Genomic DNA, 22,182 nt, shown 5'->3' on the forward strand with positions numbered 1-22,182 from the left:
GTCAGCTATGAGTGGGAGTTGAAGGGGGAGATTCTCGCGTTGGGGCACACCGGAGGTGGACCTCTTCGCCACGGCATAAAACAAGAAGCTTCCTCAGTACGCCTCCAGAGGGGGGCTGGGAGCCTCCTCTCTTGGGGACGCTCTCGAGATTCCACGGCACAACATGAGAGCTTACGCCTTCCCGCCTCTCCCCCTAGTTCATAGAGCAATTTTGAAGTTGAAGAGCTCTGTCAACTGTTCTCTTCTACTGATAGCTCCGTGGTGGCCGGCCAGGTTTTGGTTTTCAGAACTTCAACACCTTTCAGTGTGTCTGCCGATCGGGTTACCAGTAACTCCCCATCTTCTTCACCAAGGGGAACAGATGTGGCACCCCTCCCAACAATCGCTCAACTTGGCGGCATGGTGCCTGAGTTCAAGTCTCTAGAGCGTTTGGGCTTGTCTGCGGATAACATGCGCATTATCCAGGCAGCCAGGAAACCCTCGACCAGATCCCAATACAAGAGTAAATGGCTCAGGTTCTGTCATTGGTGTTTGGAGATAGAATTGGACCCGAGGGTGGCAATGATTGACACAGTGCTGTCCTTCCTATCCTCCCTAGCAGAGTCAGGGGTTCATGTTCTGTATTGCAGGACTTATCTCTCAGCGGTTTCCGCTTACCTCTCTACAGACCGATGTTCTTATTCTCTAACCCGGTGGTGAAGAGACATTTGGCTGGCTTCATACGCATCTACCTTCCGGTTCGTAGTCCGCACCCTCCTTGGGACCTAAATGTAGTACTGACGGCGCTGTGCCATAAACCCTTTGAGCCAATGGCTACGGTTGACCTCAAGTACGTGTCCTGGAAAGTATCCTTTCTGGTCGCCGTTACGTCAGCGAGGAGAGTGAGTGAGCTCCAGGCATTGTCGGCGGAGCACCCTTTCTTGATCTTTCACAAAGACAAGGTATTCCTTCGGACAAACCCAGCTTTCCTACCAAAGGTAGTGACCGAATTCTATCTGAACCAGTCTATTTCCCCTTCCTGTCTTTTTTCCGGCCCCTGCCTCGGAGGTGGAAAGGGTTCTACACTGCCTGGATGTCCGAAGAGCTCTTAAGTTCTACCTGGACAGGACTTCCGAGCTTCGGAGTTCTTCCCAACTTTTTGTGACCTTCGGTAACCCTCAGGATAGGCCGGCGTTTAAGGCATCTATTTCCAGATGGATTGCCACCTGCAACCTCCTAAAGGTATCCATGTACACCTGGTGAGGGGCAAGGCAGCCGCGGTTGCTTTTCAGAAGTATGTTCCCTGGGAGTCCATCGCTAAAGCGGCTACTTGGGCCTCCCCATCTGCTTTCTGTAAGCATTACTGCCTCTATGAGCTCTAGAGCTGACGCTCAGTTTGGCCAGGCTGTGCTGAAGAACCTGTTTCAGTAAGGGGTATTTCCATCCACCCATAATTCCTGTAAGGAGTGCTTGGGAATCTCCCATAAGTATGGAGGAAAGGGGATAGAAAAGGACTGATGGGCGATGCGTGGGGCGAAGCCAAGGTGGGCGGGGTTTACGGCCGCGTGCTGGGCCCCGCGCAGGAAAGATGGGGACAAAGCGCTCCGGTCCCGTCGCACAGGACTGAAAGATGTCCCATAAGTATGGAGGAAAGGTGGTCACTATGGTGAGTAACCTGGTAATTCTGCTATCGAATCTCAAAACACACAATACAATACAATACAATTCATGTTAGCTGTACTATATAATTGGCTAGGTTTTTGTGATTTCAACATTTAAATATATACAGGAGAGATCAAATGGCCAGAAATAATGAAAGGTGTATTCTGTCACAATGCAGAAAGCTGCCGCATGGTAATTTGCATAGTTTTTGCACATGTCGGCTGGATGTCACGTACATTTTACTCTCTTGCAAAGGAAAAGGGTCGTTTTTACGCTTATAATCGCATTTGCTCTCAATTTTTAAAAATGGAGTAAAATACTCCCACTTCAAAATGTTATCTGCAGCACTGCATATGCCAAGAAAAAACTAGGGGGCTCCTTTCTCCCACCTGGCTGAAAAACCTGGAACAACCTCCGGAAAGGAATAAAACACTAAAGATAACCTAAAATGTAGAAAACTACAAAAAACCTGGCTCTTCAACACTGCAGAAACAGACTGAAACAATCAAACAGGAAATGCAAAAGAACAGGGTGACGTAAACCCATGATGCCACAGACAGCACCTAGAACCGACTAAGGGGAAACTCGAACAAGAGACAATGCTAGGTGGAATCGACCACGAGCGACAACCCTATCAGGACAGAATAGCAAACCAGGCTAACACAAACCGGCACAACTACCAACCTTACCCACTCAGACAGGGCATTGGGTATGGGCGTAGGTCCCAAATAGATCTGCAAGGACCTGTTTGCATCAGCCACAGACTGGGATGTAGGGGCTGGCCTGTAATAAAAACAAAGATGGAAAAGAAGAGACTAACGCAACATGACAGATGAGACTGCCCATCATGCTGAAACTAGATCACTGAAGGGAAGAAAATCTTGCCTAAAGCCAGAAAGACGCACATACGTTGTCCTACAAACACACCCTAACCTTTATTTCAGATCTGCCAGAGCGCCAGGGGACCACTCCGATGGTGATAGTGTTGTACAAATATCATTTAACATTAACATTCCTCAGAATATTAGATGGATCCCTCCCATCCATAAATGACTACTGACCGTCCTTTAAGATCTGAGGTTATGGCTGCCCTAACCATCCACTTGTGTATGAAGAATGTTGCTTTGGACAACCTGTGTGGTGTGATTCGCCACTGTCCGCACACAATGCTTTCCCAGTAGCTATACTTCGTCTGAGAAAAGTGTTTGGATGGGAGTGGGATTTGTGTAAGGGGAGTTTCTTATGCATCCCTGAAAACTCTTATCTGAAACCTTTCTGTGGTCAGCAGTACCCATGAATCTTTCAGAGCGCTTGCCGATTGTCTAGTAAAAATGTTTTGCCTTCCACTGGAGAAGCAACCTGTATATTCTTTTGCTCACCTGATGTGCGACCAGACCGCTGCCCACCACTACAGCGTGGTTTGGTGGTCTATGCTCCCAGCACTGCTTCCACCCAGGAGCCTTCCCTGTGACTGAAAGCCGCTGACTGGCTCTGGCCATGGTAGTCCTACCAAAAAGTTTATTTTGGGGGGGTGGGGAGGGGTCAGTTTTCTGCGAATGCTTGCACCTTCTGGATGGCCGCATAAGTGCCTATAGACCTAATTTCTTTGGCTAGGGTATTGCCTTAAAGGCAGCCCTTGCCCTGCTGGACCTCTCTCCATAAGATTCATGATCACCTAGCATGGACTCTTCTGCAGTCTTCAGCAGTAAACTCCTGTGCTTAGGGGAAATTGCATAATTTGCATTTCATAAAGGCTGCTTTCTGAGCCCAGTTGGACATTGTGGGGTTTAGTGGTGCTCTGGTATCCTTCCTCCTCCCCCCAATATATCCCCCCCTCCCCCCCCCCCCGCATCACCGAAATCTGATATTCACAAAAATTCCTTCAAGATCTCGTGGCTTATCTTGGCAAACCGACTAAGGTCTGTCCGTCATTCTTCAGTGTTCTTGCCACAAATGTCACGATGCGTGGATCAAACTCCAGCGGATATAGCACTTTCCCTTCTTGCAGTCATTCGGTTACAGGCTTTCTCTGAAGGTACGCACAGTGTGGCGACCAGGGTTGCCTTAATCTGCCAGGTTCGAACCTCTCTCCTTGATTGCCTGTCTTCATTAGATTGGGTGAATCACTGGTGCCCTCTTTACAGAGCTTTTGCGCCATCAGTCCCACCTTTCTTGACCTCAATGGTGGTTTCCACATTTACTGGGCTTGCCCTATTTTAGGGGCGAAGATCCAGTGGCTCTTGTATGCTCCCCTGGTGTCGGGGGTAAGAATCTAGACTCTGATCCATGCTCCATAAATGCTGATTTGAGTCTAATGAAAATACATTACACTTCAGGAAGGATTTCATGCTCCTCATTAAGACAGGGGAGCGGAAGAGGGTTTCCTTATTTGGGTCACCTCTTTAATCCTCCAATCCACACCCTCCAAACTCAAAAGGTATGCGGTAGATGCCTGGGCAAAGATTCCCTATATGGCCCCTAGGACAGGTGCCTTTTGGGCACCAGCAGATTACATCATTCTACATTGATTGTAAGGGGTAGCCTGATGGCAGATCTGGGGGTAGAGGGGAGCCTTTTACTGCATTAGTGGGCCAATTTAGGGTTTTGAGAGCCTTTGGGCATCTAATGTGTGTTTATTCTAAGGCCTGCTCACTACTATTGAGTTCAGCCCTGCCCACACACTATTGTGGTTTGGACTGGTGTAGACAATCCCTACCATAGATTGGGCATTACACATCCTGTGTGGGTGCCCTATCTTTGTTGACCTGATTGGCTGGCTACCAGAATCTTTTTTGTATGTGCCCCTAGGTGTGATTGGATGACTGGCTTAAGCCAGCCCACAGGTGCATGGGTAGAACTAGAGGGAACTTTAACACTGCCTCGGTTTTGCTGGTTTCCCACTTGGATTCTGCAGGTGTATTCACCTGCTAGATTTTGCCAGGAAGCTGCTATAATTTTAGGCCCACGGCTAGCCATATTAAGTGGGTCCCACGCCCTTCCCTGTGTTCCAGTTGGTATGTGGTTGCAGGGCTCTACAGGTCCCCTTCAACCATGTTTTGCCAATGATTGGCTCGAATCCTGCTGTGGTTCTTCCTGGGGCTGGTGACTCCGACATGACACTGGTACTATTCTTCAATGGATTGCTTTTCGCCCAGATTCTTCATTTGATATTCCATCCTGCTTCGGAACATTTTCGACAGGGTGCGTAGTGAACCACGACCCGTCTATTGATCAGTCTTGCTCAGCATCTGGTAGTCACCTCTGGATGTGAAGTCGGGCATATAAATACTTCTTCACTATGCCCCACAACTTGGTTCCTTTGACTCTTCAGTGTTTTGGTCAGAGAAATTTTATAACCCCTCGATGTGAGATTTTGGTCGCTCTGGTATTGGGCTTCAAGCAGTTTACTGACTGGCACCAAGATCTCCATTACTGACCCACAAGACTTGTGTCCTTGGTGCCTCAGCCCATCGTGCACCAAAATGCAGCCCAAATCCCTTTGCGATCGTGCTTCTAAACTCGCTCTTGGTCAGACGCTCTCTAAATCACTGGCGCGGTCAAAGGTTCGGTCCTCGGAGGCCGTAACAGAGGAGCACACCCCTTGAGAAAAAACATGGGTGAAGAAGAAACGGTCCCACTCAGCGATTCTTCCTCGTCCTGAAAGAAGAAAGGTGTCACTGCCAGGACTCTGGTTCGTTGACTGAAAAAGGTAAGCTGTTGGCGGGGCCTACCACCCTCCAAGGGTGGGAGGATTTAAGTTCTCTATGCTTCAAATGTTCAAAAAGCATGCTGCAGTTAACCCCCCCATGTAGCAGGCCTTAAGAGCGGTACTGTTTCTGACCTCTCGTGCCCCGGTACTGAATACTTTGGTGCCGATAAACCTTTCGACACCGAAAGAGGTGCAATGGAAGCCAGATCAACCCTGTGCATCCAAGGATGTCGATGCTACGGTGTCTCGACAGTCACCATATCCACACCGACGGACAAACCTTTACACCGCAACCCCAGTCCGAATTGTTTGATACCATGGCAGGCTTCGATGACCAGGGCGATGTCAGTACCCATTTACTTGGGTACAGGAGCAGTCAATTATTTTGAGGACCACTATCCTCTTTTAAATGACATTCTGACTGCAGATCGCAATATGCCTTTAAACATTGCCATTGCTGACCCCCTAACAGCTCTGTGGCAGCACCCATGTTCTATGCCCCACGGTTGGATTCATCATTTTTGGGAAATCTAGGCCAGCTAGAGAGGACCCTTCATTCCTCTCCTATCACCCTACCCTGGAGGGGCTTGTTATGCAAGCTGCCGGTCTCGTCTAGACCAGCATCTTCCAATTTACCACCCAACAGGGAAGTAAAACAAGTTGATGTCTTAACCAAGAAAGCATTCACTTCGGGCAGTATGGTTCTTAAGGTTGCAAATGTGGCAAGCAGTTTTGCCAATAATCTTTTGGCCTTTGGACAGCAGTTGAGAATGCTGCGCAGTATGTCCCTGAAGGAGAAATGCGCAAGGTCTGCCTACAGCTGGTGGAGGATGGTAAAGAGGTGGCTAGACAGTAGCTGCGAACGGGCCTGGACATTGCCAACTGTGGGTCGATCTATGGCATCGGCAGTAACGCGGAGGAGGCAGGCTTACCTAAAAACTTCTGGTTCTTTACCTAACGTCCAAATTAAGCTTCTGGCCTTTCTCCTCGAGGGTGATTTTCTGTTCGGCCAGAAAGCCAATGATTTAAAGAATCCAAAGCCGCTGCTAATTTGTTAGGCCTAGATGCGCAGCCGACCAAACCTGCATTCTGCTTTGCCTCTAGGGCATGGGGTTTCAGGCGGTATGCTCCTTATGACAGGAGAGCGCAGTTCCCACCAGCCAGGCAAGTGTAGAAGCATTTCTCGAGCTTTGGAAGGGGCAGAGGGTCTTCTAAGGGCCAACAAGCAGTGGCGGGTGTGACCCAGGCTCCTAAGCCACTTTGATTTCTCCTCTCATGATGCACCGGTTGGTAGACGATTGACGGAGCATTTGCTCCAATGGCAGGAAATTACTTTGGATGCCTGGGCTCTCCAGCTCATCCATTGGGGTTATTGTATGCCATTTTTAAGAAACTCCTGACAGACCCAACATACTACAACCGGATGAGGCGCTCCAGGAAGTACAGAGCCCTGTTGAAGGTGTGCAGAGATCGGGTTGGTATTCTAGGTATTTCCTGGTACCCAAGAAGCAAGGAGGTCTCCGTCCCATTCTGGATCTCGGGACCTTGAACAAGTTCCTGAGGAAAGACAAATTCAGGATGGTGACATTGAGAAATTCTCCATGCTCTTGAACTACTGGACTGGCTGGTGTCAATAGACCTACAGGATGCTTATTGCCATCTGCCGATCCATCGGAAGCGTAGGAAGCAGCCTATGGTTCACCATGGGGGACATGCAAGATCAGGAACAGAAAATGGTACCACGAAAACATAGGAGTACAAACAAGGACACAGCTTAGACCATTCAAAGTTGTAAACATGTTCACAATTGTTCAAAACAAATGTAAAAAAAAGCGAAACTTTACACAATCAGTTCAAGGTGCTTCCCTTTGGTCGAACCTCCGCCTCAAGGGTTTTCACCAACCTCATGTTGGTAGTTGCGGCTCCTTAGGAGATCTGGGGACCACGTATTTCCATATCTGGACTGGCTGATCCAAGGGAAGTCTGCTGTGCAGGTCTTGTCCCATTTAGAGGACACCTGCTTGCTGCTGCACAGGCTGGGCTTCTCCCTGAACTTGAAGTCCCAAATGACGCCAGTCCAGAGTCTCCAGTTCATAGTAGTCCTAGACACCCATGTTGGGAAAGCCTTCCCACCTAAAGAGTGGTCACTTTGACACACATCGTCGACTTGTTCTGGTACCATGCCACTCAACCAGTGGCTTCCTTCCTCTGCCTTGTAGGTCTCATGTCCTCCTGCATTATTCTAGTGCCAAAGGCCATGTTGCACATGAGGTCCAACCAGTGGCTTCCTTCCTCTGCCTTGTAGGTCTCATGTCCTCCTGCATTATTCTAGTGCCAAAGGCCATGTTGCACATGAGGTCCAACCAGTGGCTTCCTTCCTCTGCCTTGTAGGTCTCATGTCCTCCTGCATTATTCTAGTGCCAAAGGCCATGTTGCACATGAGGTCCTATCATTGGTTCCTGAGGGGTCGGTGGTCACAATACCTCGGTACTCTTGGATCTCCTCAGTGTCTGCATCAGTGGTCCACGACCTGTCCTGGGGGGTGGGAGGGGTGGCCTGCAACAGTATGTCAGGGAACCTTTCTGGCCTCCTTTGCCTCAGACCCGGGTGGTCCCAGATGCATCTCTGAAGGGTTGGGGCACTCACTGCAAAGACTTGCAGGTGAACGGTCTTGGGACGGCAACAGAAGCCAGGGGGCACATCAACAGGCTGCAGTTGCAAGCAATCGTGCTTGCCCTGAAAGAATTTGCTCGGTCTCTGCAGGGTGAGCATGTCCTTTCTTCTGACAAACACAGTGGCATGCACTCCCACACTGTCTGCAGAGGTGATGCTGCTTTGGTTCTAGTTACTGGAGAACAGGATCTTGGTCTCAGCAGTTCATCTGGCGGGCAGAGGACAGCTTGGTGGATGCTCTGAGCAGGCAGAGCAGTCTCTTATGCGTGGGAAGTGTGTTAGGAAGTTCTAGAGGAGGTATTCTCTCTGGGGTACCCCAGCTGTGGGTCTGTTTGAAGTACAACAGGAAGTGCAGACGGTTTTGCTCGAGGGACTGCCCAGCTAACGATGCACTAGGGGACACGTTTCTGGTGTATTGGACCTTCACTCTTACGCTTTCCCTCCAATTCCCATAATTACATGGATTCTCCAGACGACGTAGAGGTTTTATTGGGGGTGGGGGGTGGACAGACACCCTTCACAAGTCGGTCTCCGTCGGAGAACGTGAACTGATTAATATCTAAACTCAAGCACAACTGGGTTACAATCCCTCCACACAGCCACCTACTTAATTTGTGTCATTATCTGGTGTACCATACGTCCTACCACCCCAACAAATCCTGCTGTGAATCTCTCCAGAGATCCAGTGCACAATCCAGAAATGTTTAAATCACCACCTCCAGATAATCGGGGTGGTGGCCAATGTTCCCTCTAATTATTTTTCTCTATGTGCAGAACTGGTTGGATGGTGTGCGCAATTTATTTTCCATGTGCGCAACTGACTAATGAGGGAAGCCACTTTGTGAGCTACCGTTACAGTTGTGAGTTTGGAAAGGAATTTACTCATCCTAGCCAATGCAATTCTTTACAAATCTTACACTTTTTCCAAATGGATAGGCTAAAATAAAATGTCATATGTGATTATAGAGAAAACTCGTCAACCAGTCCAAGACGTCAACATCTGCCACAGTACCGTACAAACATACTTCTGTGAAATGTATGTTTTATGCCACTGGAAAATCACTTGTGTATTATAAAACACAAATCTGTTGGCATAACTGATGTGGCTGTCAGGAAACTCAGAGAGAATACAACATTTGTCGATGGATTAATCGCAATTAAAAGCAATGGGCCTCATTACGAGGCTGGCAGTAGCCGTGCCTGTAATATAGGAACAGCTGGCGCCGGTATTAATTTTTTTCCCGGGCCCAGAAATGGGCAATTACCAGGTCTTTGCGGCCTTGCCGGACCCGGTATTTGCCCATTCCTGGGCGCCGGAAAAGATTCTTGCCCATTCCCATCTGAGCCCGATAGGGAATGGGGTAGGCGGATGCACAGGCACTGTTATTAACGGCGCCTGTGCATCCGAAATGCTCTTCTCGCGGTGCCGGTACGGCCGCCAGGCCAGTCCTGCCGGCCGCAATGGCACCCGTGAGCAGAACTCGTAGTTTGCTGATCCGGGAACTACGGTACCGGCATGCTTACCGGTACCATAGTTCCCAGACCGGCAAATTTACGAGGACCAATGTGTCAAAAAACATGCTGATAGGAGTTGAAGTGCCACTTTAATGAAGTCATTCAAGGGCCAGGAGAACATGCTTCTAATAATTTGTGTAAGGATGATAATTGCATCAGAATAACTGCCCCTCAGAATATGATGATCAAAGATTCCTGTGCCTCTGCTTACTATTCACATTACATTCTTCTGTGCGTAGTGATAACACCAGACTTACAGCTAAGACGTATGCACCATCAATTTTTTTCTCCCTACAAAAAGGAAAATGTGCCTAACAAAAATGAGAAGCAATGAACTTCTCCAGCATGGGGTCTGGCATGGATTCACATGCTCATGAATATTCCCCGTCGTCAGGCTGGGAATCCTCGGTAAAGAAAAAACCAGTATCAGTTTCGTTTCTGATCTGTCTTTCGTAGCAATAACCAATCACTGGTCTCCCCGTCATACTGACCACAGCCAATGACTGCCCTCTACCTAAGCACCGCCCCTGGCAGCCATCTTCAGATTTTTACCGCACGTTCATGTGTTGGGATCCTCGTGCTATTGCTCTCGAGCATTGGTGCTATTTTTTTCACGTTTTTTCTCAAAAACTTCGTTTTTCGGTCAAAAGAGCCTCAAGCTCCACCGACTCTCCATCCGATCAACGGGGACCCGTGTCGGATTCGTCTGCGCCCCTCAAGGGTGAAGATTTCGTCGAGCTACGCTTTTGGAGGATTCCAGAAGTTTCTCAGGCCCGGACATGGCCCAGGAGAAGGGAAGCTCGACGCCCGGAAAGCTGTTCAGGATCTGCCCTGGATGCCAGCTGCAGAACGTCTTTAAGGAGGACGAACACTCCTTTTGCCTCTACTGCTTACATGAGGACAAGACGCACGTGGAGAAGGACTGTGCGTTTTGCGGCAACATGTCGGAGCGGACCATGAAGGACCGCCATCAACGTCTCGCCAACTGGCTGTAAGGGAAGAGCCCGTCAGGCGAGAAGAAGAAGAAATCCGAGCGGTCTTCTAAGACCTTTGAGGACGCCCCGGCGTCGGGGGGTCCAAAACAAGGCCAAGCACCGCAAGTCCGCTGGCACCGGGAGCGCCGAACGGTCGGGCTCTACGGGCGCCAGGCAGGGCGCACCCTCCCCGGCACCTTCAGCCACGAGCCAACGCTCTGGGTCGGGTAAGAGGAAGGGCGAGCACCCGGCGAAGCTCCTGGAGATGCCCCGGTCGAGCTCGAAGGCCCTATCTGAGGGGGAGCGAGGCAGTGCCCCCCCCCCCCTCAAGGATAAGGCGGTGAGCGCACCTAAGGTGGTGAAGGCCTTAATCCATCCGGCCAAGCCCTCTATCGATACTGTCGCGGCGGCCCTGGCTCAGCCTGTGGAGGCTACACCAGTGGTGGCAACCTCGGGGCTCAGTCTCCCTGCCACCTCGGAGGGAGTCCTCTTTTGTGCCCATCGATAGGACCCCCGTGAAACCCCCGGCGGGGAAGAAAAAGGGGGGGCAGGGCGTCGTCGTAGATTCGGCCTCAACCTCAGAGGAAGAGTTGATCGAGGTCTTAAGCCACGGCCTTGGCGTGGAAGAAGACCGGCCCGTCGGGATGGATCCCGACGCAGGTGACGACAACATCGCCGAGGGTACCGACTGGGCCCCTGATCGCCCGTCGGATTCCCCTCTGCCAGCGCCGCAAGACAACTCGGCGGCCATTTTGTTGGCTATACAGTCCTTATGTTCAGAGATAAGGACGAGACTACCGTTGCCGACGGAGGAACCTCTCCCGTCGGGGGATCCTGAACCGGGACCTTCTGGCGCTCCCCCGCACAAGAAAAGGATTCACCCTCCACCTCCTTTTCAGCCGTCGCGCCCCGTCCAGCCCTCCTCCCCGTCCACCCGAGGGGATGATACGGGGACTGACACGGCAGCGACGGGTACGGACGACGAGGTGTACGACGAGGATCTACCGTCGTCACCTCCCACCAGGGTTTCTCCTCCCAACGAGATTGGATCGTTCCACTCCATGATCGCCAGGGCATCCGAGCTTTTCCAACTCTGCCCTGAGGAGAAGAAAAAGGAAGGATTCCTTTATCAACGGCGCGAGGCCAAGAGGAAGACGGTCCTCGCGGTGCCTCTACTGGACGACATTTGGGATGAGGGCCTCGCCCTCCTCAAGAACCCTTCCACGACGCCAGCTAGAAGAGACCGGTACGAGAAGTACCGGGTCCCGGACGCGGCCCCCCTGTGCCTCCGGGCGCAGCCTACCCCGGACTCTTTCGTCTCCGCGGCGGCCAGGAAGAAAGCGGGGGGGTGCGGCCTCCACATCGACTTCCCCACCGGACGGCGAGGGAAAGAAATTGGACGCTATGGGACGCAGGGTCATCTCGTCGGCAGCGACGACGATTAAAGCGGCCAACGCCTTGGCTATCGTGGCCCGATACGACAGGGAGCTATGGTTCAAACTGGCTCCCCTGCTGGACTTCCTACCGGACGACAAGAGGGCGGATGCCCTGGAGATCCTACAGGAAGGCGAGGTGGCGTCGGACCACGCCATCACTATTGCGACGGACATCGCCGACACTGGGTTTCGCCAGTTGGGCAACGGCGTGTGCCTTAGGCGGCGTGGATGGCTCAAGGCTACGGACATCCGCCAAGACGTACAGACCAGAGTCCTGGACATGCCGTTCGATAGGAACAACCTGTTTAGGAAAACAGTGGACGATTCCCTCCAGGCCATTAAAGCGGACACTGAGACGGCCCGGGCCCTTGGGGTTCTGCAGCAACGACGGACGCCCTTTCGGCGCAGCGGAGGCAAGGGTGCCTCCAAAGGTTCCGGCGGCGGTTTCTCCACCTACCGTCAAGCGGCCCGCTCGTCTCAGGAGGCCTACAGAGGACGAGGCAAGTGCGGCGGACCCCGCCGTCGTCGCCAAGGAGGTCAAGGCGGCAAAGCCTCGTCGAAACAGGATTGAACCGGCCCTGGGGTCGGGCCCCCACCGAAGCACCCCGGTGGGAGGCCGGCTGGCGAGCTTCGTCAGCGTGTGGGAGTCCATCTCCACCGACCGTTGGGTGCTGGACGCCTTAGCCCGGGGACACGCGCTCGAGTTTCAAAGAAGGTGCCCGCGCGTCCCCCCCCCCCCGTGGCCAGGAAAGAGCTTCACGTCCCTCAGCTTCTCCTGGAGGTAAAGGCGATGCTCAGGAAGGGCGTCATCGAACTCGTCCCAAAGAGGCTTCGGGGCTCCGGAGTTTACTCAAGATACTTCCTCGTGAAGAAGAAGACGGGAGGATGGCGCCCCATCCTAGACCTGCGACGTCTGAACAAATTCATCAAGGCGCAGAAGTTCCGGATGGTCACCCTCCAGCACGTCCTGGGTCAGCTGGAGGAAGGAGACTTCCTGTCGTCGTTGGATTTGGAGGATGCCTACTTCCATATTCCCATCCTAAAGGGGCACCGAAAATTCCTCAGGTTTGTGGTCCAAGGGCGTCACTACCAGTTCAAAGCCCTCCCCTTCGGACTACGGTCGGCACCCAGGGTATTTACCAAGTGCCTTGCACCGGTGGCGGCGCAGCTGCGCCGCGAGGGGATCCACGTCTACCCCTACCTGGACGACTGGCTCATCCGAGCCAAGACGAGGGAGCTCGCCGTGGAGCACACGGCGAGGACCGTCCAACTTCTCACGGACCTGGGATTCTCCGTGAACTACGCCAAGTCCCACCTGGTACCCGCGCAAAACGCACTGTTTCTGGGAGCAAAGCTCGACAGTGTCCCTTCTGGCCTCCCCGTCGGAGGAAAGGACCAGGTCCATCCTGGGCAAGGTACAGCGGATGTTGGTTTCCGACGCGGCCAAGGTGAGGTCCATCAAGTCCCTCCTCGGAATGATGATGTCTTGCATCTACCTCATTCCCATGTGCAGGCTCCGGATGCGCCCGTTGCAGGAGTTCCTGGACGCGCGCTGGATCCAAACGACGGGCGGCTTCGAGGAAAGGATCACTCTCGACGAGAGTTTCCGCCGAGCGGTCCGGTGGTGGGGCACCCGCGCGCATCTGGCGGCGGGCATGGACTTCCAGACCACCAGGAGACAGTGACCACGGATGCCTCCCTGGAAGGGTGGGGAGCGCACACCGAAAATCTGTACGCGAGAGGCCTTTGGCTCCCGACGGAGAAGTCCCTCCATATCAACGTCCTGGAGCTCCGTGCAGTGTTCTGGGCCCTCAGGTCCTTCCTTCCGTCCCTCAAGGGCAAGGTGGTGAGGATCTTCACCGACAACACCACCACCATGTTTTACATCAAGAAACAGGGCGGAACCAGGTCCCCAGCATTGTCCAAGGAGGCGCAGGACCTGTGGCATTGGGCCGTCGCCCAAAGGATGTTTCTGGTGCCGTTTCATCTGGCAGGGATAAAAAAACACCATCGCCGACTCACTCAGCAGGGAGCTGAGCTCGTGCCACGAGTGGGAACTATGGCAGGATCTAGTGGATCGCCTCTTCCGACGGTGGGGCAGACCCCAGATCGACCTGTTCGCGACGGCGACGAACTCCAAGTGCCGGAGGTTCGCCAGCAGGTTTCCCCAGGCGAGGAGCATGGGCAATGCTTTCTCGTTCCCCTGGGAGGGCCTGTTCCTCTACGCGTTCCCTCCTTTGCCACTGCTAATCCGGCTCGTCAACCAGCTCAAGAGGTCACGGTGCAGGATGATCCTCGTGGCCGAGGCAGATATGGTTCCCGGACCTTCTGGACTTATCGGCGTCCCCGCCAATCAAGCTGCCGGTGGACGCGGATCTACTCTCCAGGGAAGGAGGCGCCATCCTCCACCACGACCCGAAATCGCTGAACTTGCAGGCCTGGCTCCTGCATCGCTAGAGTTTGGAGGATACGACATACCGGCCGACTGCAGAGAGGTTCTTGCAAAGGCCAGGGCGTCCTCGACTCTTAAATGCTACGGACACAAATGGAAGATGTTCTGTCTGGTGCCACGCACAGAAGATTAACCCTCTACGGATTACGGCTCCCCAGGTGCTGCCGTACCTGCTGACGCTGGCCAAAGCTGGACTGGCACACGCGTCCATCAAGATTCATCTTGCTGCGATCTCCCGATACACCAGAACCACGGGCCGGACGTCCTTGTGGTCTCATCGTCTGGTGAAAGAGTTCATGAAGGGACTGTTCAGATCGTTCCCGCCGGTGAAGGCTCCGGCCCCGGCGAGGGAGCTCAACGTGGTGCTGACCAAGCTCATGGGACCTCCGTTGGAGCCTCTGCACTCGGCCCCGTTGAAGTTTCTGTCGTGGAAAACAGCGTTTCTTGTGGCCATCACCTCCGCACGACGGGTGGGAGAGATCCAGGCCCTTTCCTGCAAGGCCCCGTACTTGACTTTTCACGACACGAGGGTAGTGCTCAGGACGCACCCTTCCTTCATGCCCAAGGTACCGTCGGACTTCCATCTCAACGAACCCTTGGTGTTGCCTGTGTTCTTCCCGTCGCCTTCGTCGCCGGCTGAGAGGACTTTGCACTCGCTGGATGTGGCTAGAGCGCTGAAGTTCTACGTGGACCGCACGAAGTGTTTTCGGAAGACGTCACAACTCTTTGTGAATTTTGGATCTGTCAATCAGGGGAAGGCTCTCTCGAAGGCTTCCATTTCCAGATGGCTCTCCGGCTGTATCATGTACTGTCATCGGTTGGCAAACCGACCGCTGCCTGGCCGCCCGAGAGCCCATTCCACCAGAGCGATCGCAGCCACCACGGCGTTCCTTTCTGGTGTGCCCCTGCTGGACATATGCAGGGCTGCTACGTGGAGGTCGACGCACACCTTCACGAAATTCTACTGCGTTGATCGGGATTCCAGGGAGGAGTCCAGGGTCGGCCAAGCAGTGCTGCGCAACCTGTTCGCCTGAGGTGAGCCTGGTGAGGAGGTAAGGTGCTTAATGTTGGGTTTGATGTAATGCTTAATGTTGAGCCTTTGCCACCTCCCGTGGTTGTGCATGTGTGTACTGCTATGTATTCTTTATTCATGAGCATGTGAATCCATGCCAGACCCCATGCTGGAGAAGGAACAAGTTACTTACCTGTAACTGTTGTTCTCCAGCATGGGTCTGGCATGGATTCACATACGAACCCTCCCGCCTACCCCTCTGCGGCTCTTCACTTGGTCATACTGCCACTTCACGTGCTTCCAAATCTGAAGATGGCTGCCAGGGGCGGTGCTTAGGTAGAGGGCAGTCATTGGCTGTGGTCAGTATGACGCGGAGACCAGTGATTGGTTACTACTACGAAAGACAGATCAGAAACGAAACTGATACTGGTTTTTTCTTTACCGAGGATTCCCAGCCTGACGACTGGGAATATTCATGAGCATGTGAATCCATGCCAGACCCATGCTGGAGAACAACAGTTACAGGTAAGTAACTTGTTCCATATCATTGCTTAAACCCACAAAGCTCCACTGATATTTTTTCGAATTAGTGACCAATACAACAGTGGCATAGGAAGGCGTTCAACTCAAGAGGAAATTTAAGGGGAAAGAACCTCTTTTAATGAATGAAATTATCCCTATTGGCAAAGCTAATTACTTGTTTACTCCCTGAAAAATCATTTGACTCCAAGAAGGGAGCAGAATCTGATTACAGTCCTGCTTGTACCCCTACATGGGAAGTGAAATGACAGGGCACATAATAAAGTGTATAGTTTTGCCCACCCTTCCGCACGGCAGCCTAGGTACAATTAGACACAAGCTTTACTGAAGAAAATCACATATACATGCCTTTTAAGTTAATAGCATCAATTCATCAGAGATGCAATTGATTGAGTGCCTTCTTCTGGAACTATGCATCCTCTTCTGTAATTCTTTGTGATCAGTTCAATAAGATGCACAGAGCTGCTAGAGCCAATACACACAGAACACATGGTTACATTGAAAAGCCCTAATCAGCTGAGCATAGCAATAAAAAGGTGCTGTTGTCTAGATGGGTACTAGAATTTCCTATCCTTTAGCAAACAAGCATCACATTTCCTTCAGCGTACTGCCGAAATCTCTGCCTTGTTTTTTCAAATATGCTGCTTTGTTCATCACCCGCAAAGAGTGATGATCTGTGCTCTTCCATCCATACCCTACCGCAGCCCCTGTGTTCGCCTCCAATACTAGTTGATAGAGCACTGTGAGGGACTGTAGCAGTAAACACTGACTGGGATATTTGCAGACCCACAATACTTTGCAAGCAAGGCATATTTATTGCCTCAAGATATTATGTGCATTTTAAGAATGTTATGACACTGCATGTACACAATTGTTTTGCAGTGCATACTAGATTTTTTGCAACATACCCCACCCATATATCATTGTGTAGGATTACTCAAGGGCTCAGTGAAACTGTTTTTATATAGAAGCGAGTTACCATATAATGTGTGAAGGTCTATACCCAAAGGAACACTGGACACTTGGAAATGCCACTGATTGTGTGAAAAGCATTCTCCCGTCTGAATATCCAGAGCCCTGATACTATGAACGAGTAATCCCAGGCATAGTCCATACCCATTATCCCTTGTAGGCTAAGTAAATGATTTAGCAATGTTGCTCTCTGCTTATAGGGTAATGTTAGTAATGCTAAAATAGGAGAAGCTGAGCATCACATTTGCCTTCTCAAAATCTTTAGAGGGCAAATTAATATTTGAGTTTTATAATGCGTTAACTTGCAAGGGGGCCACTTCAAAGCACTTGTGACATATGCAAAAAAAAAAAAGGAAGTATGGGATAAGGTTATACATCCAAGTAGCCTTCTTACTTAGAGTCAGTATCTGTTATTTGAGCTGGTAGTTCCATTATAAAATGTGGGTCACACTTTTGGTAAGGCGCAATGAGTAACAGAAATATTGGCGCATGACCGTTATTCATGTTACAACAAACATAATAGAAGTGGATTTAGGTATACATCTGCTAACCTTTCGCAGAGCCAAGAGAGGAGTCGTCCAGGTTTGTCCAGTAGTATCTTAATGTGTTCCGGGGCCGAAGTCAGAGTCATAAGATAAAAGTGTGTTAGAGTCAGGTTTAGGAGTCCTGGATGAGAGTGAACATTATTTGGTCGATGTGTGCAGGCATATCTTGGGTAGATTCTTCATTTCACTGAGCCAGTTTTTCATATTCATTTTTAACCACTTGTGTGTGTATTTTGTTGTTAGGGATTTTAGGTGTTTACGGTCACCCTTGCATAGTAGTGTAATGCAAATTAGCAGAATATCAAGACCAGTTGCTTAATTTAAAAGAAAGACAATTGCAGGTTATTGCTGTGGCTTGTGCTTTATTCAATCTTTTTGAATAAGTGAGAATTGTCTGTGTGCGCTGCTAAAAATCTTCTGAGCGGCACCTAGAAGGAAGCTGGCCAAGCGCACATGCGCACAGCTTAGAGGGAACATTGGTGGTGGCCCTTCCTGGATTTCCGACACAGACCCATAAAATTTGGATTATCAATATTGGTGCCATATGTATTGACCAACAAAACATTCATGCCCGCTATCTCCCCCATAGTATCACGTATTGGTCCCGAGGGTCAATGCAGCGTTTCTGCTCCTGGAAGCATCACCCCTCCGGTCTGGGATGAATAATCAGTGTATCCCCTTTGATCTCCCCATCCCGGTGCAAACCCCTTACTGAGTGACCTTTGAGCATGGGTCTGCTGCAACATCACTATCTTGGGGCATGCCGATTTTAAATATGCAAGAGCTTTTCTTGCATAATAGGGTTATTGAGACCCCGGACATTGCATGTTTAAAAGGAAATCTTCTCACCCATCTTTTACATCCTCGTTATGCAATATACTCACCATCAGTGTTCATTTCAGTGTTTTCTCGAACAGTCATGTGACATATCTGCCCCCAAATGTTACCCCCTCCCACCCGCATTGACCCCAATCCACCCTAGCCTCCCTCAGCCCCCACCACCTTCCCCAACTTCATGATATAGTCCATCAATGGTGGTAACTTCCTGGGGTGTGTCGTGAACAGCCATGGCACTCTGGAGATGGCGGTGCCACCATACCCCGATCGTTTTTCCATTAATTGTTCTGGGTGCTGATATTCCAGTTTGCATCTGTTGTATCTGGTCCTTAGCACATCTCCTCACTCACCCTGTGCGGTCTCCTGCCTGTGCTCCAGGCTGTGATTGCGTTCCCGTGATGGCAGTGGGATAGATGCCTCCACATATGTGACTGCGTCGGAGGGGTTTTCAAAGGTGTGGCCGGCCCCCGTGATCTCTCCGCAATTTCGCTGAGAACATGAGGGATTTGGTGCGATCTCAGTCTCTTGACTGGGTCAAAGGATCTCCTCTGTATCTGAATTTCAGCCACAAAATCAGGATATTTATGTATTGTGGCGTCCTCAAAACGGAGAGTGCTCTGTTCCCTTGCTAGTCTTAGGATATGATCTCTCGGTAATTGAGTAGTTTTGCGATGATGGTGCGGCAGAGGTGATTTGAAACTGTTGCCAGTGTGCGGTGAAGTCGCTCCACCAAAAAGAACAAACTTCTGTTCCAAACAATGTTGTAAGCAAGTGTTCCACATTGGCAATTTGTTTGCTGCCTCGGGTACCCCCACTATGTGCACATTATTGCATCTCGAGCAGGATTCCAAGTCATCTCACTTTCCACAGACCACTTTAGGTCTGACTAGGATAGATATGGCACAGTTGTGCACTCAAACTTTGTCCTTCGCCTCCCCAACCCTATGTTCTGTTTCCGCGTGATGCAGCCGCTCTTTCTCCAACTTGGCTTTCAAGGAACTGATGGTCACCACCACATCATCCTATTTACGGAGATCAAGCCTGCTTGCATTGCTGCCATCAATTGGTCTTTGTGGGTGTCATTTCGGTGAACTTTCAGGTCTCCCTGCTGTGCCGAGTCCTTTGGGCCCGAGGGATTTGCTGGTGTGTAGGTGAACAAATGCATGGGCCCCTCCCCTCCTCTCCCTTGGTCATCCTATCTTCCACGGCGGTTGCACCCAGGGTCCCGCCCTGGCGTCACCTCTATTTTGCTATGGTCTTGTGTTTTTACATTGGCCCATGCACCTATAACGTATCCCAAATAAATCACTGTGTGAGTGCCCACTTGGCTGGATATGTGGACCGACTGGTCAGGATGTCCAGATGGTAGCCCATTGGGTGCACGGGACAGAAGTGTTTCGTGTCCGTAGTGTCACAGGACCACAAGACTGGCCTCCTGCTGAGGTGTGGCCCCTGATGTCTGGGTCCCCTCCCAGGATCGGTACCTGTTTTATATGCTGCTGCAGTGGGCTGTTGCGTTTCCTGCTCTTCACCGGCGTCATCCCTGTGCCTCCACAACTCGCAGCAATGCAGGTGTCTTTTGCCGTAGTATGCCTGTGGGGGAGCAAGTATGCCCTCTCCCCGACCCGTATCGTGTTATCATCCCTGGGGTGATGCGCCCACCATGATCGGGGTCCAGCAGCTCGCCCGACCCACACTGCTAATCTGGCACCTCCACTAGTTCCTTTTCGTGGCTGGATTTTTCTGGTGCATCTCGCCCTTCAGGGCTGGGCGCAGGGAATGCGAAAATGGTCACAGGTAGGGGAGGAGGAGCCCAGCGTCCGGATCGGATCTCAGATGGCTGGACCAGTGGACCGCTGCGCAGGGCACTTCGCCTCCAACAAGAGCAGGCAGTCCTCCGGTCTCGCGGTTCCCCACCAGTCCTCAGGAATCGAGCAAAACTTTCAACAATGACCATGCAGGCTGTTTCCCCAGGCCAGCAAAGCCTCGGAGTCTAGCTGCTGTGCTGCATTGTTGGTGTGGTGGCGAATGCTGGGTGTAGGCTGCCGCAGCCTTGCCAATTTCGGAGGTTTTCCAGTCAGGACGTGGCTTAATCGATCCACGGGTGCTTGCTGTTTACGCTGCCCTCACATGTAGCTATACCATAGTCTCAGCATTCAGCAGGATATTTTGAGTATTTCATCGGGGCAGGCGCTCACGTTCAGGCCGCCATCTTCTGCTCAACAGCACCCCCTTAATTTATCTTTTGTACTAAACTTGGGATTGCTTCAAGTCATACTCGTGTACAGAGCTTGTCCAAGATTTCTCTTCTGATAGATACAAACATTTATATACTGAGAATTGGCAGCTTTAAGACCTAGTTGGACTATTTAAGCAGTCAGTGTGACCCTCCCACGACCATACCCTTAGTAGTTTGCAGGTGTAGGGGATTTGGCGATACCTTTTGATTTTAGAGGCTTTCCTTTTTCTGAGAAGGCTGCAGCTGCTAATCCTGCAGTCTGCTGAGAAGCATTGCAGTGTAGGTATAGTGGACAGCACTCTCCTTTTCACTGGACCTCTGTAGGCATGTCTGGTAGATATTTATTGACTAGTGTCACGAAATACCGAATCCGTGATCTGCAAGGAATGTCGTTGGTAGTAGTTCTTTGTAGAACAATGGAGTGACAGTTGCTAGCTGCATAGTTTGGTTGCCAGACACATTGGTGGTTGTGATTGTGTAAGTGGGAGAAATATGATGTCAGTTGGTAGCTCTGCAGCAGTGTTCTGGATTGTTTATTGTAGTGACATGTGGAATGCAGGAGGGAGCGTTTATCAGTGGACCAGTTAAAATGACACTTGGTACAAGCAGCGTAGAGGGGAGGCTGGACACGGTGTGATTTGCCCTGGTTGGAGGCACGGCTGTTGAATATTTGGAAAATACTGTAAACTTACTTCACCTGTTACTTGTGTCCAAGGACCCTCTATTCTAAATTCTCCCAAATGAATTGAGGTCTTCGTGCAGTGACCTGGTTTATCTGCTACCTTCTAGTGCCATTAAGTGAGCCAGAGCAGCCATTTGCCCCTATCCTCTGCCGTCACTCCCACCCCAACCATCCCTCCAGATTGCAGTTTCCAAATGCTTTTTGCTGAGAGCTAATGGGAACCTATTGCAGTTCAATGATATCTTTGATCTCTGTGCAAAAAGCAATGGCGGCTATAAACATAAACTGAAGTCGTATGTCTCATTTCACCCACTGAACAATTTCTCCAATCTTTGGTTTGGTAGTAATACATGCTTGTTTTCAACATAACTTTTTTTTCTGCAGTTGGAAAGTGTGCATCCCAGCTGCTGCCTTCACCCTGCACCGGGAGCTGTAACTGGGCATACATCTCTGCCAACCAACCTCTCCAGCATGTCTGCTCCCGTGCCAAGCCGCGCCCGGGTTTACACAGAGGTGAACACACACCGCCCACGAGAATACTGGGACTACGAGTCACACGTGGTGGAATGGGGGTAAGGAAGTGCACGTGTGTGCATGCTTTGGATGCCCAGTGTAGGCAATAAAGGTTTGAATAGTGAAAGTGGAGTTGCATGCCACCTTTACTTGACTTGGTATATGTGTGCAGGCAAATAAGAATACTTTACACTTTCTGAATGATGTCTGTAATGTCTCCTCTCAGAAACCAGGATGACTACCAGCTGGTGCGCAAGTTGGGCCGCGGCAAATACAGTGAAGTTTTTGAAGCTATCAACATTACAAACAACGAGAAAGTCGTTGTTAAAATTCTCAAGGTGACTGAGTGCTGGGTGGGGAGGGGGAATATGTCCTTTGTACACGCGATGTAATTGCAACACTGCTCACTGACAACCTTTTGAGGGTTTGCTTTTATGCATAC

At 51.0% G+C, this 22,182-nt stretch overlaps 1 protein-coding gene across 2 annotated transcripts in view; it reads left to right on the forward strand.

The window, feature by feature from the left end:
- CSNK2A1 (casein kinase 2 alpha 1) overlaps window positions 1-22,182 on the forward strand; it is a 373,872-nt gene that overhangs the window by 175,322 nt on the left and 176,368 nt on the right. For both annotated transcript variants that reach the window (XM_069650948.1, XM_069650949.1), the window contains exons 2-3: window positions 21,612-21,799; window positions 21,967-22,078. In XM_069650948.1, the coding sequence (XP_069507049.1) occupies window positions 21,612-21,799; window positions 21,967-22,078 (300 nt within the window). The remainder of the gene's footprint in view (window positions 1-21,611; window positions 21,800-21,966; window positions 22,079-22,182) is intronic.

This window comes from Ambystoma mexicanum, chromosome 3p (assembly GCF_040938575.1).
Source record: "Ambystoma mexicanum isolate Mex_15411 chromosome 3p, UKY_AmexF1_1, whole genome shotgun sequence".
NCBI lineage: Eukaryota > Metazoa > Chordata > Amphibia > Caudata > Ambystomatidae > Ambystoma > Ambystoma mexicanum.